The sequence below is a fragment of the Spermophilus citellus genome, assembly GCF_964194105.1.
Source record: "Spermophilus citellus genome assembly, chromosome: 15".
Lineage (NCBI taxonomy): Eukaryota > Metazoa > Chordata > Mammalia > Rodentia > Sciuridae > Spermophilus > Spermophilus citellus.
The window spans coordinates 44345397-44357811 of record NC_138195.1 but is presented as its reverse complement, the minus strand read 5'-3'; the positions used below and the strand labels follow the sequence as shown (position 1 = coordinate 44357811).

The 12415-nt window shown below is 55.4% G+C and overlaps 1 protein-coding gene across 3 annotated transcripts in view; it reads left to right on the top strand.

The window, feature by feature from the left end:
- The window catches only part of LRRC20 (leucine rich repeat containing 20), a gene marked incomplete at its 3' end in the record, with an annotated part of 67754 nt that overhangs the window by 37558 nt on the left and 17781 nt on the right, over positions 1-12415 (top strand). For 2 of the 3 annotated variants that reach the window (XM_081267113.1, XM_081267114.1), the window contains exon 4: positions 8433-8600. In XM_081267113.1, the coding sequence (XP_081123239.1) occupies positions 8433-8600 (168 nt within the window). Of the gene's footprint in view, positions 1-8432; positions 8601-10190; positions 10279-10782; positions 12130-12415 lie in introns of those variants that run through there. The other variant, XM_081267112.1, reaches the window with a different exon arrangement.

Sequence of the window (12415 nt, the reverse complement as noted above, 5' to 3'; positions counted from 1 at the left end):
TTTTCTTGGAGATAGAATGTTCAGTGCCTCATTTTCGCCCTTGACCCAGTTAAAGGAGTGTTTGCAGGCCTACTGTGGAGCAGAGTGGCTTTCGGGACTTCTCTCCTGCCTCGTTACCCGCTGACCCTGCGGGCAGTAGTGTCTCTGGGTGCAGTCCTCTTGCACTAAGCACGGGCCATTTGAAGGACCCTTCACTGCCAGACTCCACGTCTGATGCTGCCCTCTGGGGGATCCAGGAGGTGGGGGCGTGATTGCTCGGTGACACGGGGTCAGAGCCGAGGGACTGATTGGCCCTTGATGGCAGGTGTGCTTGGAGCTGCACTGTCCCTGAGGACTGGCTGTGTGACCACCGCAGGCCAGCCTCGCCGCGCCTCACGGAGTCAGCAAGAGTCCCCCCTCTGTCCAGGTGGACCTCAGCACTCGGAGCCAGCCTGGCAGCTGTGCAGGTGAGGCCCACGTGCACAGTAATCGGGGGCTGGGGGAAGGAGAAGTCAGTCCTGCAGGAGTAGGACATGAGGACGTGCCGTGACTGGGGCTCAGGCCAGGACACCGTGGCAGTGGGATGGCGTGGGTACGTCCCGAGAGCCCAGTTGGTTCAACTGTGAACCTTGTAAGAAGAGAGCAGAAAGGAACCTTGGGAGTCCATAATGTGGCCCCAGGGACCTGAGGCCCTTGGCCCTCTCTGCCCAAGAGAAGGGCTGGGAGACCCTGGGCAGGAGGTGGGGTGCCATGACCCCAGGGTAAGGAGCAACACCAGGCCTTGCTATGCCTGTGTTCAGTTGGGAAGTTGGCACAGGAGATGATCAGGTGACTGAGGCTATGGGCCTCACTGTTGTTCTTCCTCTGAATGGAAACAGCAGAGAAAGTGCCCAGGGCAGGCCACATAGGAGATAAAAAGAAAGTAAATTCATCAGCATCCTCCTTGTTGATCTGATTGACCTCACCAGGTCTCAGTTTCCCTGAGAAGTGGAGTATATTAGTTTGTTTTGTGTTGCTATAACGAAATACCCGAGGCTGACAAATTTATAAAGTAAAGAGGTTCTTTTGACTCAGAATTCTGGTACCTGGAGGATCCAACAGAATGGTGCTGGTGTCCTGATAAGGGCCTGCAGCCCCGTCACAACATGGCTGAAAAGCAAAAGGAAATGGACCGCGTGCAGAAGGAGGCAAATGCGTAGGGTGGTCTCAGTCTGTAATAACCCACTCTCTTGAAGACTGATCCATTCCATAAGACCAGCATCAATCCTTCCTAAGGGCGGTGTCCCCATGACCTCTTTACCTTGCACATGACCCAGCTCTTAAAAGTCCCACCACCTCAGCATCACCACACTAGGGTCTAGCCTTCTAGCGCAGGAAGCTCTGGGGACATAGTCAAACCATTGTCTAACCCGTAGTGTGGGAAGACACCTCCCCATTCCACCCAGGGTCTTGTGGGGTTGGATTGATGGACACAAGGTGCCAGGCGGAAGGTTCTCGTGATGGTGGTTCCGATGCTGAGATGGTGGGGATGCTGTGGGGTTTACAAGTCTGACCAGACCGTCAGCAGGAGGGCCAGCCACAGAGACCTGTCTCCACCCAGGGAATCCGAGATCCCAGGCCAAGCCTTCGGGAGTGGACACCCTGAAACTCAGAGGGAGAAGTGACCTCTCTGACCCACCTCCAGGCAGACACGAGGCAGGACCTTGGCTTGAACTCTTCGCCAGGGAAGTGGGCCATCTGGTTGCCAGAAGTTTGGCTAATGCCGAGGGGGTCTTGGGGGATGGCACAAGGAGAAGTGGGCTGCACGTGATGATCTCCAGTGGCAGTGGCAGGATTTGTCCGTAAGCACTGAACCTCCCACATCTTCGTCCTCTTGTCTGTGAGAGGCTGGGTGATGTGGTCCTGGAGACCAGGGGGCCATGTGTGGGGTTGGTGGAGACGGCAGGGGGAAAGCAGCGACGCGGTCGGGGTTCTCCCTGGGAGCGCGGTGACTGCAGTGATTGTTGGGGGCTGGAGAGCAGGGCATGGCCGACCCCAGGTTGGCCCGTGAAGGCGGGGCCACCAGAATCACCTTCCCAGGTGGGACAAAAGAAAGTATAGGACACCCACTTAGAGGGGAATTTCAGACGAGCAGGGAATGACTGGTAATGTGAATATGTCCCGCGACGGATTTGGGGTGTCCTTGTACTAAAAATGATAATGCTCAAAGGCTGGGGCGGGCAGCTCTCCTGGAGGTGAAGGCCTGGCCCTGCCAGGGAAGGACAACAGCCTGTTGCAGGGTTAGCCGTGTGCTGGACCCGGGAGCAGTAGGGAGAACTGGGGAGTTTAAGGTCAGTCACCTTCGTTTGTCCCCCCGTTTACTTGTTCATTTGTGAAGCACACATCTCCCGAGTGCCCACTCTGCCTCAGGCCCTGGGCTCTCTATGGAGGGTCCCAGCTGAACCCCCGGGCTCCTGATCCGGCCCAGGTCTAGATCCACAGCAGCTTCAGTCTTTCTTCTTGGAGCTGAAGCCTGACATCTTTCCGTACTTTTCCTGAACCCAGCCCAGGGGCCTCCTGGGGCACCGTTATCCCCTTTGCTGGGCCATGTCAACCCTTCCTATCCAGCACCCCCACATGGCCGCTGTTTCTCACTGCCCCAGTGCTGGTCCTTCGCCCTCTGTCCTCGGTGGGGAGCTGCCTTGCTCTCTCTGGGTGATACTTGCTAACCAGCAGTTCCCTGGTCTCCATGGTGGAGGGGCAGTGGCCTCACCGATGGTCAGCGTAAGGCAGCTCTAGGGAACAAGGAGCCCCCATGCTCCACCGTACCCAGCTCCTGAGGCCTCTCAACGTGGGGGCTCCAGTGAGCCTTCAGGGACACCAGGGGCGAGCAGACTGTCCCAGGTGAGGACGACGTGGGTAGCAAGCAGGAACAGACAAAGATCCTTTCGCTTGGCTTCTGTCTAGGGTCTTTGGAGCCAGGCAGAGGGCCACACACCCTGTCCCCTGCCTCACACCCTCCCTGAAGCTGCACGTGAACAGCCTAGGAGGCAGACCCACTGGAGCTGCAGGCAGGAAAGCCTCTCTGGTCACCCTGAGACCTCTCGAGAGTGTCGTTGACTTTAACACAGTTATAAGGAAGACCAAACGTGCTCCACTGAGCAGCTGAGGGACACCAGGACCTTCCTAGACTGGCTGTGACCCGGGTTCTCATCTCCAGAGCACTGAACAAAGCCTCTTGGCTCTAAGCTTCCTGATGAGGTGGCCCTGCCTCTGTCATCCCTGTGCTGATCCGTGGCAGGAAGTTCCTGCCCCAGGCCCTGGGAGAGAAGAGAGGCTCCACCCAGCCCGGATGCTGCCTCAGGTCCTTATGGTCAGGCTGCACTGCTGGACCTTCTGGTCAGGCCGCTGAGACCTCCATAGAGCACCCTGGGATTCTCCAGAGAGACAGAACCAATGGGAGGTAAATCCATGGATGGAAACAGACACCGCGTACTCGGGAACACCCACAGTACAGGCCAGGCCCACGGGCAGCTCCCGTAATGCCCTGGGAGTCCACCTTTGGGAGGAGATGCTTGTGTACTGAGTCACTTAGGGGTTATGATCAGACTCAACCCTGAATCGTGTGATAAAGGCTATCTTTTTTGTTTTGTTTTATTTTCCTTCTTTATCTCTTGGTGCTGGGGATTGAATCCAAGGGCGCTTTACCACTGAGCTATATCCCCAGCCCTTTTAACTTTTTTTTTTTTTAAATTTTGAAGCAAATTCTTGCTAAACTGCTAAACTGGCCTTAAACTTGTGGCCCTCCTGCCTTAGTCTCCTGAGTAGCTGGGATTACCGGCATGCGCCACCCTGATCTTTTTTTTTTTTTTTAATAAGAATTCTGAACATGTCAGAAAATTATAGGTAACAAACTCCCCACTATCCACCAGTTCCCCCGGTCACCTCCTGAGCTGTGGGGTCTGGCCTCTTCTCTTGAGGGGACTGGGCCAGAAGGTTCTGAGACCCCTCAGGCTAATGGTGTGGCCACATTTATCTGCTCACTGCAAACCCCTGCTCCCTAGTGCCTTGGCCCCTGCAGGGGCTTTCCCACACAGCCCAGGGTGGCCTGGTGTTTACTAAAGCTTCAAGCAAAGAGCACGTTCTTCTCTTCTGAGCCTAAGCTCAGGCAGTTAGTGATTCGAGTCTAGTAGGTAACTGAGTACTAACCAGATTACTCATTCTCTCAGGGGCCGTATCTACCTGCCTGTCCGTCTGTCTTTCTGTTCTGCGTGCTTACTGCTTCACTGTGAGCCAGCCCTTCTGAAAGCCTGTTTTTGTGTCTTAATTCATTTAAACAGCACTACAACCCTGTATCGATTACCATTCTCCCTTTACGTTGAAGAAACTGAGGCAAAGATAAATGAACAACTCGCCTGAGGCTGCGCAGTCAGGAGGTGGCAGAGTCTGATTTTGAACCCCAGGACATCTGGCTCCAGAGCCTGCATGTCACCCCCATGCTGTCCAGCCCCTCTCCGTGAGCCCTGGGAAGAAGGTGCAGGGGGCCTCTCTCCCTGGGCCTGGGGTCACACCCTCACTTGTGGACATGGGCCTTGTGCCCTGGACATCTGCGAAGCCAGTAGATGAGATCGAGCAGAGCACAGCAGGTTCTGGGGAGGGAGGAGAGAGGGCTAGGGTGTGGGGACATAAGCACGCTGATATTCCCAAATATGGAAATGAAAATAAGCCTGGTCATTTGGGGACACTGGCTACTGCCTGGTCTGCAGCACTGAACACCTGCAAGCAGAGCTCTATTCTGTCTTCAAAAATGCCCTGTGAGCTGGGCACGGTGGCGCTCACCTGGAATCCCAGAGGCTCAAGAGGCTGAGGCAGGAGGATCACGAGTTCAAAGCCAGCCTCAGCAACTTGGCGAGGCCCTCAGAAACTCAGTGAGACCCTGTCTCTAAATTAAGTATAAAAAGGGGGGCTGGGGATATGGCTCAAGCGGTAGCGCGCTCGCCTCGCATGCGTGCGGCCCAGGTTCGATCCTCAGCACCACATACAAACAGAGATGTTGTGTCCGCCGAAAACTAAAAAATAAATATTAAAAAAAAAAATTCTCACTCTCTCTCCTCTCTCACTCTCTCTTTAAAAAAAAAAAAAAAGTATAAAAAGGGCTGGGGATGGGGCTCAGTGGTTGAGTACCCCTGGGTTCAGTTCCAAGGACCGCCGCCCGGGCCGAGCCAGCCTGGCTCCCTAAATGGCCTGTTTCAGGCTTCGATGGCAGACAGGTTGTGGACTGGGGATTGGAGGTGTCGTGGGCAGCCAAACCACACAGATGGAGGCCACATGTTCCTAGAACATGAAAGCTTCAAGAAACACCAACCAGCCAGGAAATCGGGATTTGTTCTCATGGAGAGCCCATTTCAAGGGGAAGTGGTTTCTGAGAGCCTCTGAAGAGCAGCTGCCCCTGCCTGGAATGTGCTCTCCTCACCCCCGTCCACCTGGATCATCTGCCTAGAGCCCAGATGCTTCTGGCAGCAACAGTGTCCAGTGAGAACTGAACAACATTATTTTTAGAGAAAGCAATAACAATTTTTTCTTTTTGTATAAATAAAAAAGAACAAATCAATTTAAGGAAGAATGATGGTATATGTGAGGCAGAAATTTTAGTACTGAAATTCATCGATGTGTTCATTTGTGTGCTCATCAAATATTTATGGAGAGCCCTCTGTGGACTGGGCGGGGGTTGTGTTTTTCTACAACTGGGGCAAAGCCTGGTGTGTGTGTGCAGCCTGAGTTCCCAGGAGGAGGCAGACTGTGTCCAAGCAGGTCAATATGAGAGGAAGCAGTGGACACTGCTGAGGTCAGTTCTGCAGGGGAAGGGGACGGCAATCAGGGGCAGGGGATTTAGCAGGGAGACATTTAAGTAAAGACATAGATGATGCGACTTGTCTTTAATCAGTAAAGACACAACAGATAGCCTTGTATGTAAATAGGTCCTGAGCATTTTAAAAGAGGGAACCTCAAGTTCAAGGCTCTGAGGCAGCAGCCTGCACGAGTGCTCAAGGAAATGCTGTTGGCAAAGGCACACTTGGAAACACCAGACTAGATGTTGTGCAGTGTCACCTCGACCCCTGGGACCTTCTGATGGTGGCCCGGATGGGGTGCTTTCTGATTGGGGTGGGGTTATCTCAGAACCTGACTGCTGAAGGCAACCTAGGTGATCCGATGGAACTTGAGTTCAGGATGTCCCCAAGGATGGGACAGCAGGGGGCACTCCAGGCCTCCCCCGCCTTCTGTTTGCCTCCTGAGGGGAGAAGAGTTATGACTCATCAAACATTTGCTGAGTGACCTCAAGGTACCCTGCAGGAGGCTGGTTGTAGGGACCAGATGAATCAGATGCACTTCCTGCCTGTCCTCTGTACGTGTGTGTGTGGGGGGGGTGGGAGGGGCCCTGGGGAGGAGGCAGGGGTTCTGCTCACTGTGGGGAACCCTCGGAGTGACTCCGCAAGCCAGGCTTTAATCATGGAGCTCTGCGTGAGCATGAGCAAAGACGGGATTCTTGTTCCGGGAAAAGTGCCTTAAAAGTCCACAGGAAGCTTTTCCCTTTCTCTGCTGTCTGTCCTTAGAATGTTGGGGTGTTTTCCATTTGCTATCTCCTGTCATTCAAAGCCAGGAAAAATAAAAACTTAGCGTGAGTTTTTGCCATTCGTCTTTGTGTTTTAGAATGCTGGCTTTAAGTGCATTTTTCAGAGCATTTAACCAGCATGTAAAATCAAGAAATTATACGGCTTGTGCTGTGTGGCTCATTTCCAGGGGTGCTTTGAGTGGGCCAGAAGGAGCAACTTGAGGGGGATTGGGAGTCCCCGCTGCCTGAGGGCAAACCCCAGCAGTGCCGTCCTCAGCTGTTCACGACCCAGTTGGGCCTCAGTTTCCTCATCTGAACAAGGGGACTGACACTGACCTCAGGGAGGCGGAAGGAGGAAGAGAGTTGGTGCAGACTCACAAGTGCTCAGCTCGTTTCCCCGCACGTACACTTGCGCTCAGATCTGATGGTGGCTAGGTGTTTGCTCCTACCAGATATTAGATTACTGTTCTTTTCCCTGGCCAGGGGTGATTGGGGAAGGTGAGCCAGGTGTCTCCCCTTCCTAAGTTCCCCCCACCCTAAGCCATAGCAGATGGGCAACTCCAAGGATCTTTAAACCTGGGAATCAGGACCTGCTAGGACCTGGTCAAGGGTGGGTGAGAGGCTCACTCCGTCCAAGACTCATCCTCCAGCGGGTCACCCACCAAGCTTACCGAGGTGCTGCTGTCCCTGAGCCCTGGACAGGAGGGGCTACCAGTTGTCACCATGCTCCACCCAGATATAGCACCAGACCTATAGGCCTGACTTGGACCTTCCCTGCTGGGAGTGGTGGGTTGCAAGAGTCACAGAGCAGGGAGGGGAAGGGGGAGCCCAGGTAGGTCCTGGGGCCCCAGGGAACAGGGGAGCAGTTGCCAAGGGCCTGTTGCAGGAAGGCAGGCCAGGTCTGAGCTCAGCACTGTGACCCTAGCACTCCTTACAAAATTACCAGGGCAAAATGATGAAGCCTTTCAAGATGGCGCACGGGACACCCCACCCCGAGGCTTCTTCACCCCTGCTCTGTGACTCCTGCCCAGCAGCCTTACCAGGCAGAGATGAGCATCAGCTCCCTTGTTCAGATGAGGAAACTGAGGCCAAGTGACGTTCTGCGTGAACGGCTGTACGTGCGCAGTTGGGGTCTGCACCCAGGCAGTGGGGACTCCGGATCCCCCTCTTGTAGCCCTGCATTATCCTCCCTTTGTGTCACTGACCCTGGTTTTGCCCCTCACCCTGCTCGCTTGCTGCACAGGGTCTCTATGGCCTCCCCAGCCTCTGTCTCAGACATTTCCGCTTAAGCCTCCACCTGGGTCCACCTCAGCACTGCCTGGGCCAGGTTCTCAGTGGAGGACTCCCGCTGGCCCAGCCCCTCTCCCGCAGGTTCCACTATGGGCTGCTGGCCAGCTTTCACAGCAGCGGCTCTGGGGCAGGAATACGGCCAAGGCTCATTGCCTGTGACTGGGCAGGGAGCAAGGACACATGACATGGAAACACTGGCTACCCTTGGTGGCCCCTGGAGCAGAGAGGGTCTTGATGAGTGGGGTTGCTTAGGGGGGCTGCCCATCCTGACCCGCCCCATCCAGGCCTTGTCTGATGGGAAGCAGCACATCCTGGCTCTTTGTCCAGGCCCGGGCTTCTGCTGAGAGCCTTCATTCTAAAGCCAGAAGCAGGTGGCTTCTGCTGGAATGATGGCAGGTTCTGGGCAGTGGTGGAACATCACTCTTTCCACAGGGTCAGCAGACGTGGAGTGGGCCAATTAGTGGACTTCCTCTGGGGCCTGGGGCTTCCTTGCTGAGCCTAGGCCACCACCGGGCAGCAGTCCCGCGGTGTCGGGGCAGCTCCCTTCTCACCTCCTCTCCTTTCCCCCATGTAGAGCTCCACCTGGAGGGGAACTTCCTGCACCGCCTGCCCACTGAGGTGGGCAGCCTGCAGCACCTCAAGGTCATTGACCTGTCTCGGAATCAGTTTCAAGACTTCCCCGAGCACCTCACCACCCTGCCCTCGCTGGAGACCATCAATCTGGAGGAGAATGAGATCGTGGGTGAGTGGGCGCCACCCTCTGACCTGGAGTTGCCACATTAGGCCCTGCAGGGCACAGGGCTCTGGAGTTGGGCTGTCACAGGCATGAGGGGAAGCGTGGGCTTACTGGTCCAAGACACCTGAGCAAAAAGTTGTGGACCTGGGAGGGTGACCAGTGTGTGGTCCTGCCACCTGCCAGGTGATGACTTGGGCATTGGCTTTCACTGGGAGGTAGATAGCCAGAGCTTCCTACAGTGTGTCCCTGAACCAGCTGGGCCCCTGTGGACCACAGGCTGTCCCTCTCTGAGTCTCTGGATGTCTCCAAGACTCTTCAGTTGGTGCCCTCTGTACGCTTACGCCCACTGCCTTCCCGCCTTCACAGTGAGCTCCTCCCTGTTGCGAAACAGGGACCACTGGACAGAACAGCCTCCCAGGGTACACCACGGTCCTCTTTGAGCCCGGCCTCCCAGGGCCCTCACCATCGGGCACCCATGGTGTCTGATGTGTGCCTTCTGCAAACAGCAGCCGCGGGGGCTGGGTTCTGCTGAGCCAGGGGAGCGGCCTCCCTCCTCCGGCAGCAATTATACACCTTGCCGCCTCGTCAGGACCTTGCAGAGCTGAGCGTCCTCTCGCCTAGCAGCCAGTCTCCCCAGAGAGAAGCGGGCGCCCGCTGGGTCGCAGGGTCTCCTCACGTCCTCTCCTCCTCGGCCCCTCCTTCAGCTGCCCTGACCCCTTTCACCCTCCCATTTTGCCTCTAATTTTAATGCCGTTCTCGTGTCACCAGTGTTAATTCTAATCCCCTTCAGTTTTGCTCCTGTTTTCCTAAGTCCTTTTACAGTCATTATGTCATTTGATTAAAAGCAGAGCCTTTCAAGGGGTCTGGGCTCTCTGGTGGGGAGTGGCCTGCGCCTCATGCCAGCGGTGAGTCAGGGATGCTGCGGGCAGGGCCATAGGCCTTGCTGACCTGTGAGGTTCCGGGGCTGTTGCCTGACCTCTGGGAAGCCTCTGGGGAGGGACTTGTGGTTCAGTGTTGAGCTCCAAGGCCAGGGTCCCTGAGCAGCCTGCGCCTGGGCCAGCTCACCAGTCACTTGGGTCTCTGCGCAGCAGAAGGAGCATGCCCAGAAGTGCTCCCTCTTGGCCTCTAGGCTCTGGCTGCTGGGCCCTTTGGCCCCTGCACTCTGGCCAGGCCCTCCTTGCCGGGTCCTCCCTCCCATGCCTCTCTGTCACGAAGGCCCTTCCTGTGTCTCTGCCTCCTTCCACTGCTTATCTCAGTAGGACAGAACCCAGCAAGGGCCTTAGTAGCCATGCCAAGGCCAGAGCTGAGCATGTGGCTGGCAGACAGGAGGGTGGAACAGAACCCGGCCTGGGGCATCCCCACTTCCCGACTGGCCTTGGAAGACTCACGTCAGCTCTCTGTGCCTTGGTTTCTTCTCATTTTTCCTCTTGAAAGATAAGACCACCCCAAGAAGGACAGAGATGAGAAGGGGACTGTCCCCCCAGCAGGGGAGCAGGTGGGGTGGGCATCTGTGCCGCCTGCAGTTCATGAAGTGACTTTCACCAAAGTGTGCAGTGGGGTTGGGGGGCAAACCTCCTACTGCTTCCCTTCCCACAGGACAGAGCAACAGCCCCTCAGCAGAGAGAGGCTGCTTTGGCTCCCTGCCTTCTGCAGTGACAGTAATGACTACTCACAGAAGCGTCTTGTAGGTTACCCACGATGCTTGTGCATACTTGGGCATCTACAGGGCGATCACCCCCATTTGACAGATGATTCACCCAGCCTTCATGGTCAAGTGCTTGTGCACACCTGGTCAGGTAATCGAGCCTCCTGCAGCCCAGTCTCTGCCAGCTCTGGGGTCTATGGTGATGCCAGAACAGGGGCAGGGCTGGGGGAGCTGCCCCTGTCCAGCAGATGCTCAGCAGACCCCAGGGAGGCCACTCCATGGCAGGAGGCCATGGTTGTTTTCCCTTGGCCCCCAGAGGGATATGGAGGCAGTCACTGTCCCCTGGTTGGACTCTCCCCACTGCCCCCTCTCCCTGATCCGTTCTGGTTCGTTGGGTGGCTTCTCTCTTCCCAAACCAGTAAGAGGGCCGCGCTCCACCCTTCACAGCCCCATGGACGGGGGCAAGCAGCGCAGGGCAGCTGGGTGGGGGCCTAGAACCACAGCAGTGGTGAGGACTGTGCCAAGCCCTTTGGACTTTTCCAGGTTGTCCCGATCTCCTGCAGGATCTCGTTAGGATAATCAGCAGCAGCCTGGGTGCCTTCAGTGGCTTTGCTTTTCTGAGTCTTCAGGGCATTGGAAAAATAAAACCAGATTTTTATGAGAGAAAACTTTGAGACATATGAGTTGTCATAAAGCTTTAGAACCGAGAGTAGAGAAGAGATGGGGGGCTCTGAAGCAATCCCCCAGGTCCATCAGAAGGACTCCACCCGAGGGACCTCCTGAAGGAGCCTCGGGCCTGCCCCGTCACCCTCTGTTCCTGAACAGCGCTGCTTCTGATCTTCCTCCACCCTTTGGGCCATTTGGGGGGAAGAGGAGGATCGAGGGCTTCATTCCCTGGAGGGGACAAGGGCTGGGTCCTCCGCAGGTGCAAGGAACAGACTTCTCTCGTGTCCTTGGTGTTCAGGGTGGCTGAGTGCCCTCACGTCTCTTGTCCTTGTGACATGTGGCTGCCTCTGCTGCTGCCACCCATGCAGTCACCCCTCTGGTCTGTATGTGGGACCCTTCTCTGTGTGAGGGTGGTCATGTCCTCTCCTCTCGGGAGCTACCTGTTCCCCGTTCCCGCGGCAGTGAGCCTCTGGCATATAGCAGGTGCTCAGCGGGTTGGGAGCATGGCGTAGAGCAGGAAGTTGAAAGCCCTGAAGCTCCTCTAAAATAGTGGGGACACAAAAGGGCGGATTATTTCAAGTTGCAGGTTGTGATCCACGAGTGAATTGTAATGTCAAATTAGTGGGCTGAGCCCATCAATTTCTAAATGGAGCAGAATAGAAAATGCCAGGGTACATCACACGGAGCATAATAATTACTATTTTGTGCCTTTTAATTTCAGTTTTACTATGTGCATTCACAGGTATGTATTCTGGGTCATGATGAAAAATTGTACTTCTTATTATGGGTCATGGCGGAAAAGTATCAAAGGGTACTCCTACACGTTGTCTCACGGAGATGTGGGGGTCTGTTCTTGGCCAGCCAAGCCACCTGTCCTCCCCCGCCCATGCTCCCAACCACTTATGCAGACCCCTGTCCCCTGCCCCCCCCCCCCACATAGCCTGTGTTCTCTGTCTGGAAGTCCTTCCTCATGTCTTACCATTCCCTCTACCTTTGGCCAAATCCTCTTGGTCTGAAGGTCTGGGGCTGTTCAGTTGAACAGGAAATGGAGCAGGTCAGGGGGCATCTTACCTCCTGCAGCTGGCGCCCTGACACACACCCAGCAGCAGATGCTTCCCATGGGAATGAGCAGCTTCCTGGGATCTTGGAGACTGGGCTGTCAGGACATGGCTATTTGCTTTGGACATTTTTGGGGGGGAGTATTGAACTCAGGGGCACTTGACCACTGAGCCACACCCCAGCCCTTTTTTATGTTTTATTTAGAGACAGAGTCTCTCTGAGTTGCTTAGGGCCTTGCTAAGTTGCTGAGGCTGGCTTTGAACTTGTGATCCTTCTGCCTCAGCTTCCTGAGCTGCAGAGATTACAGACATGGGCCACTGCACCTGGCTGGTTTGGACATTCTTAAGAGGGAGAAAAGGGTTTGTAGCTTAGCGGGTTTGTAGTGTAGTTCAGACAATAGCCACTTACAAGTTTCTGAGATGTGGATGGTTCTTTTATTTTCCAAACCAGA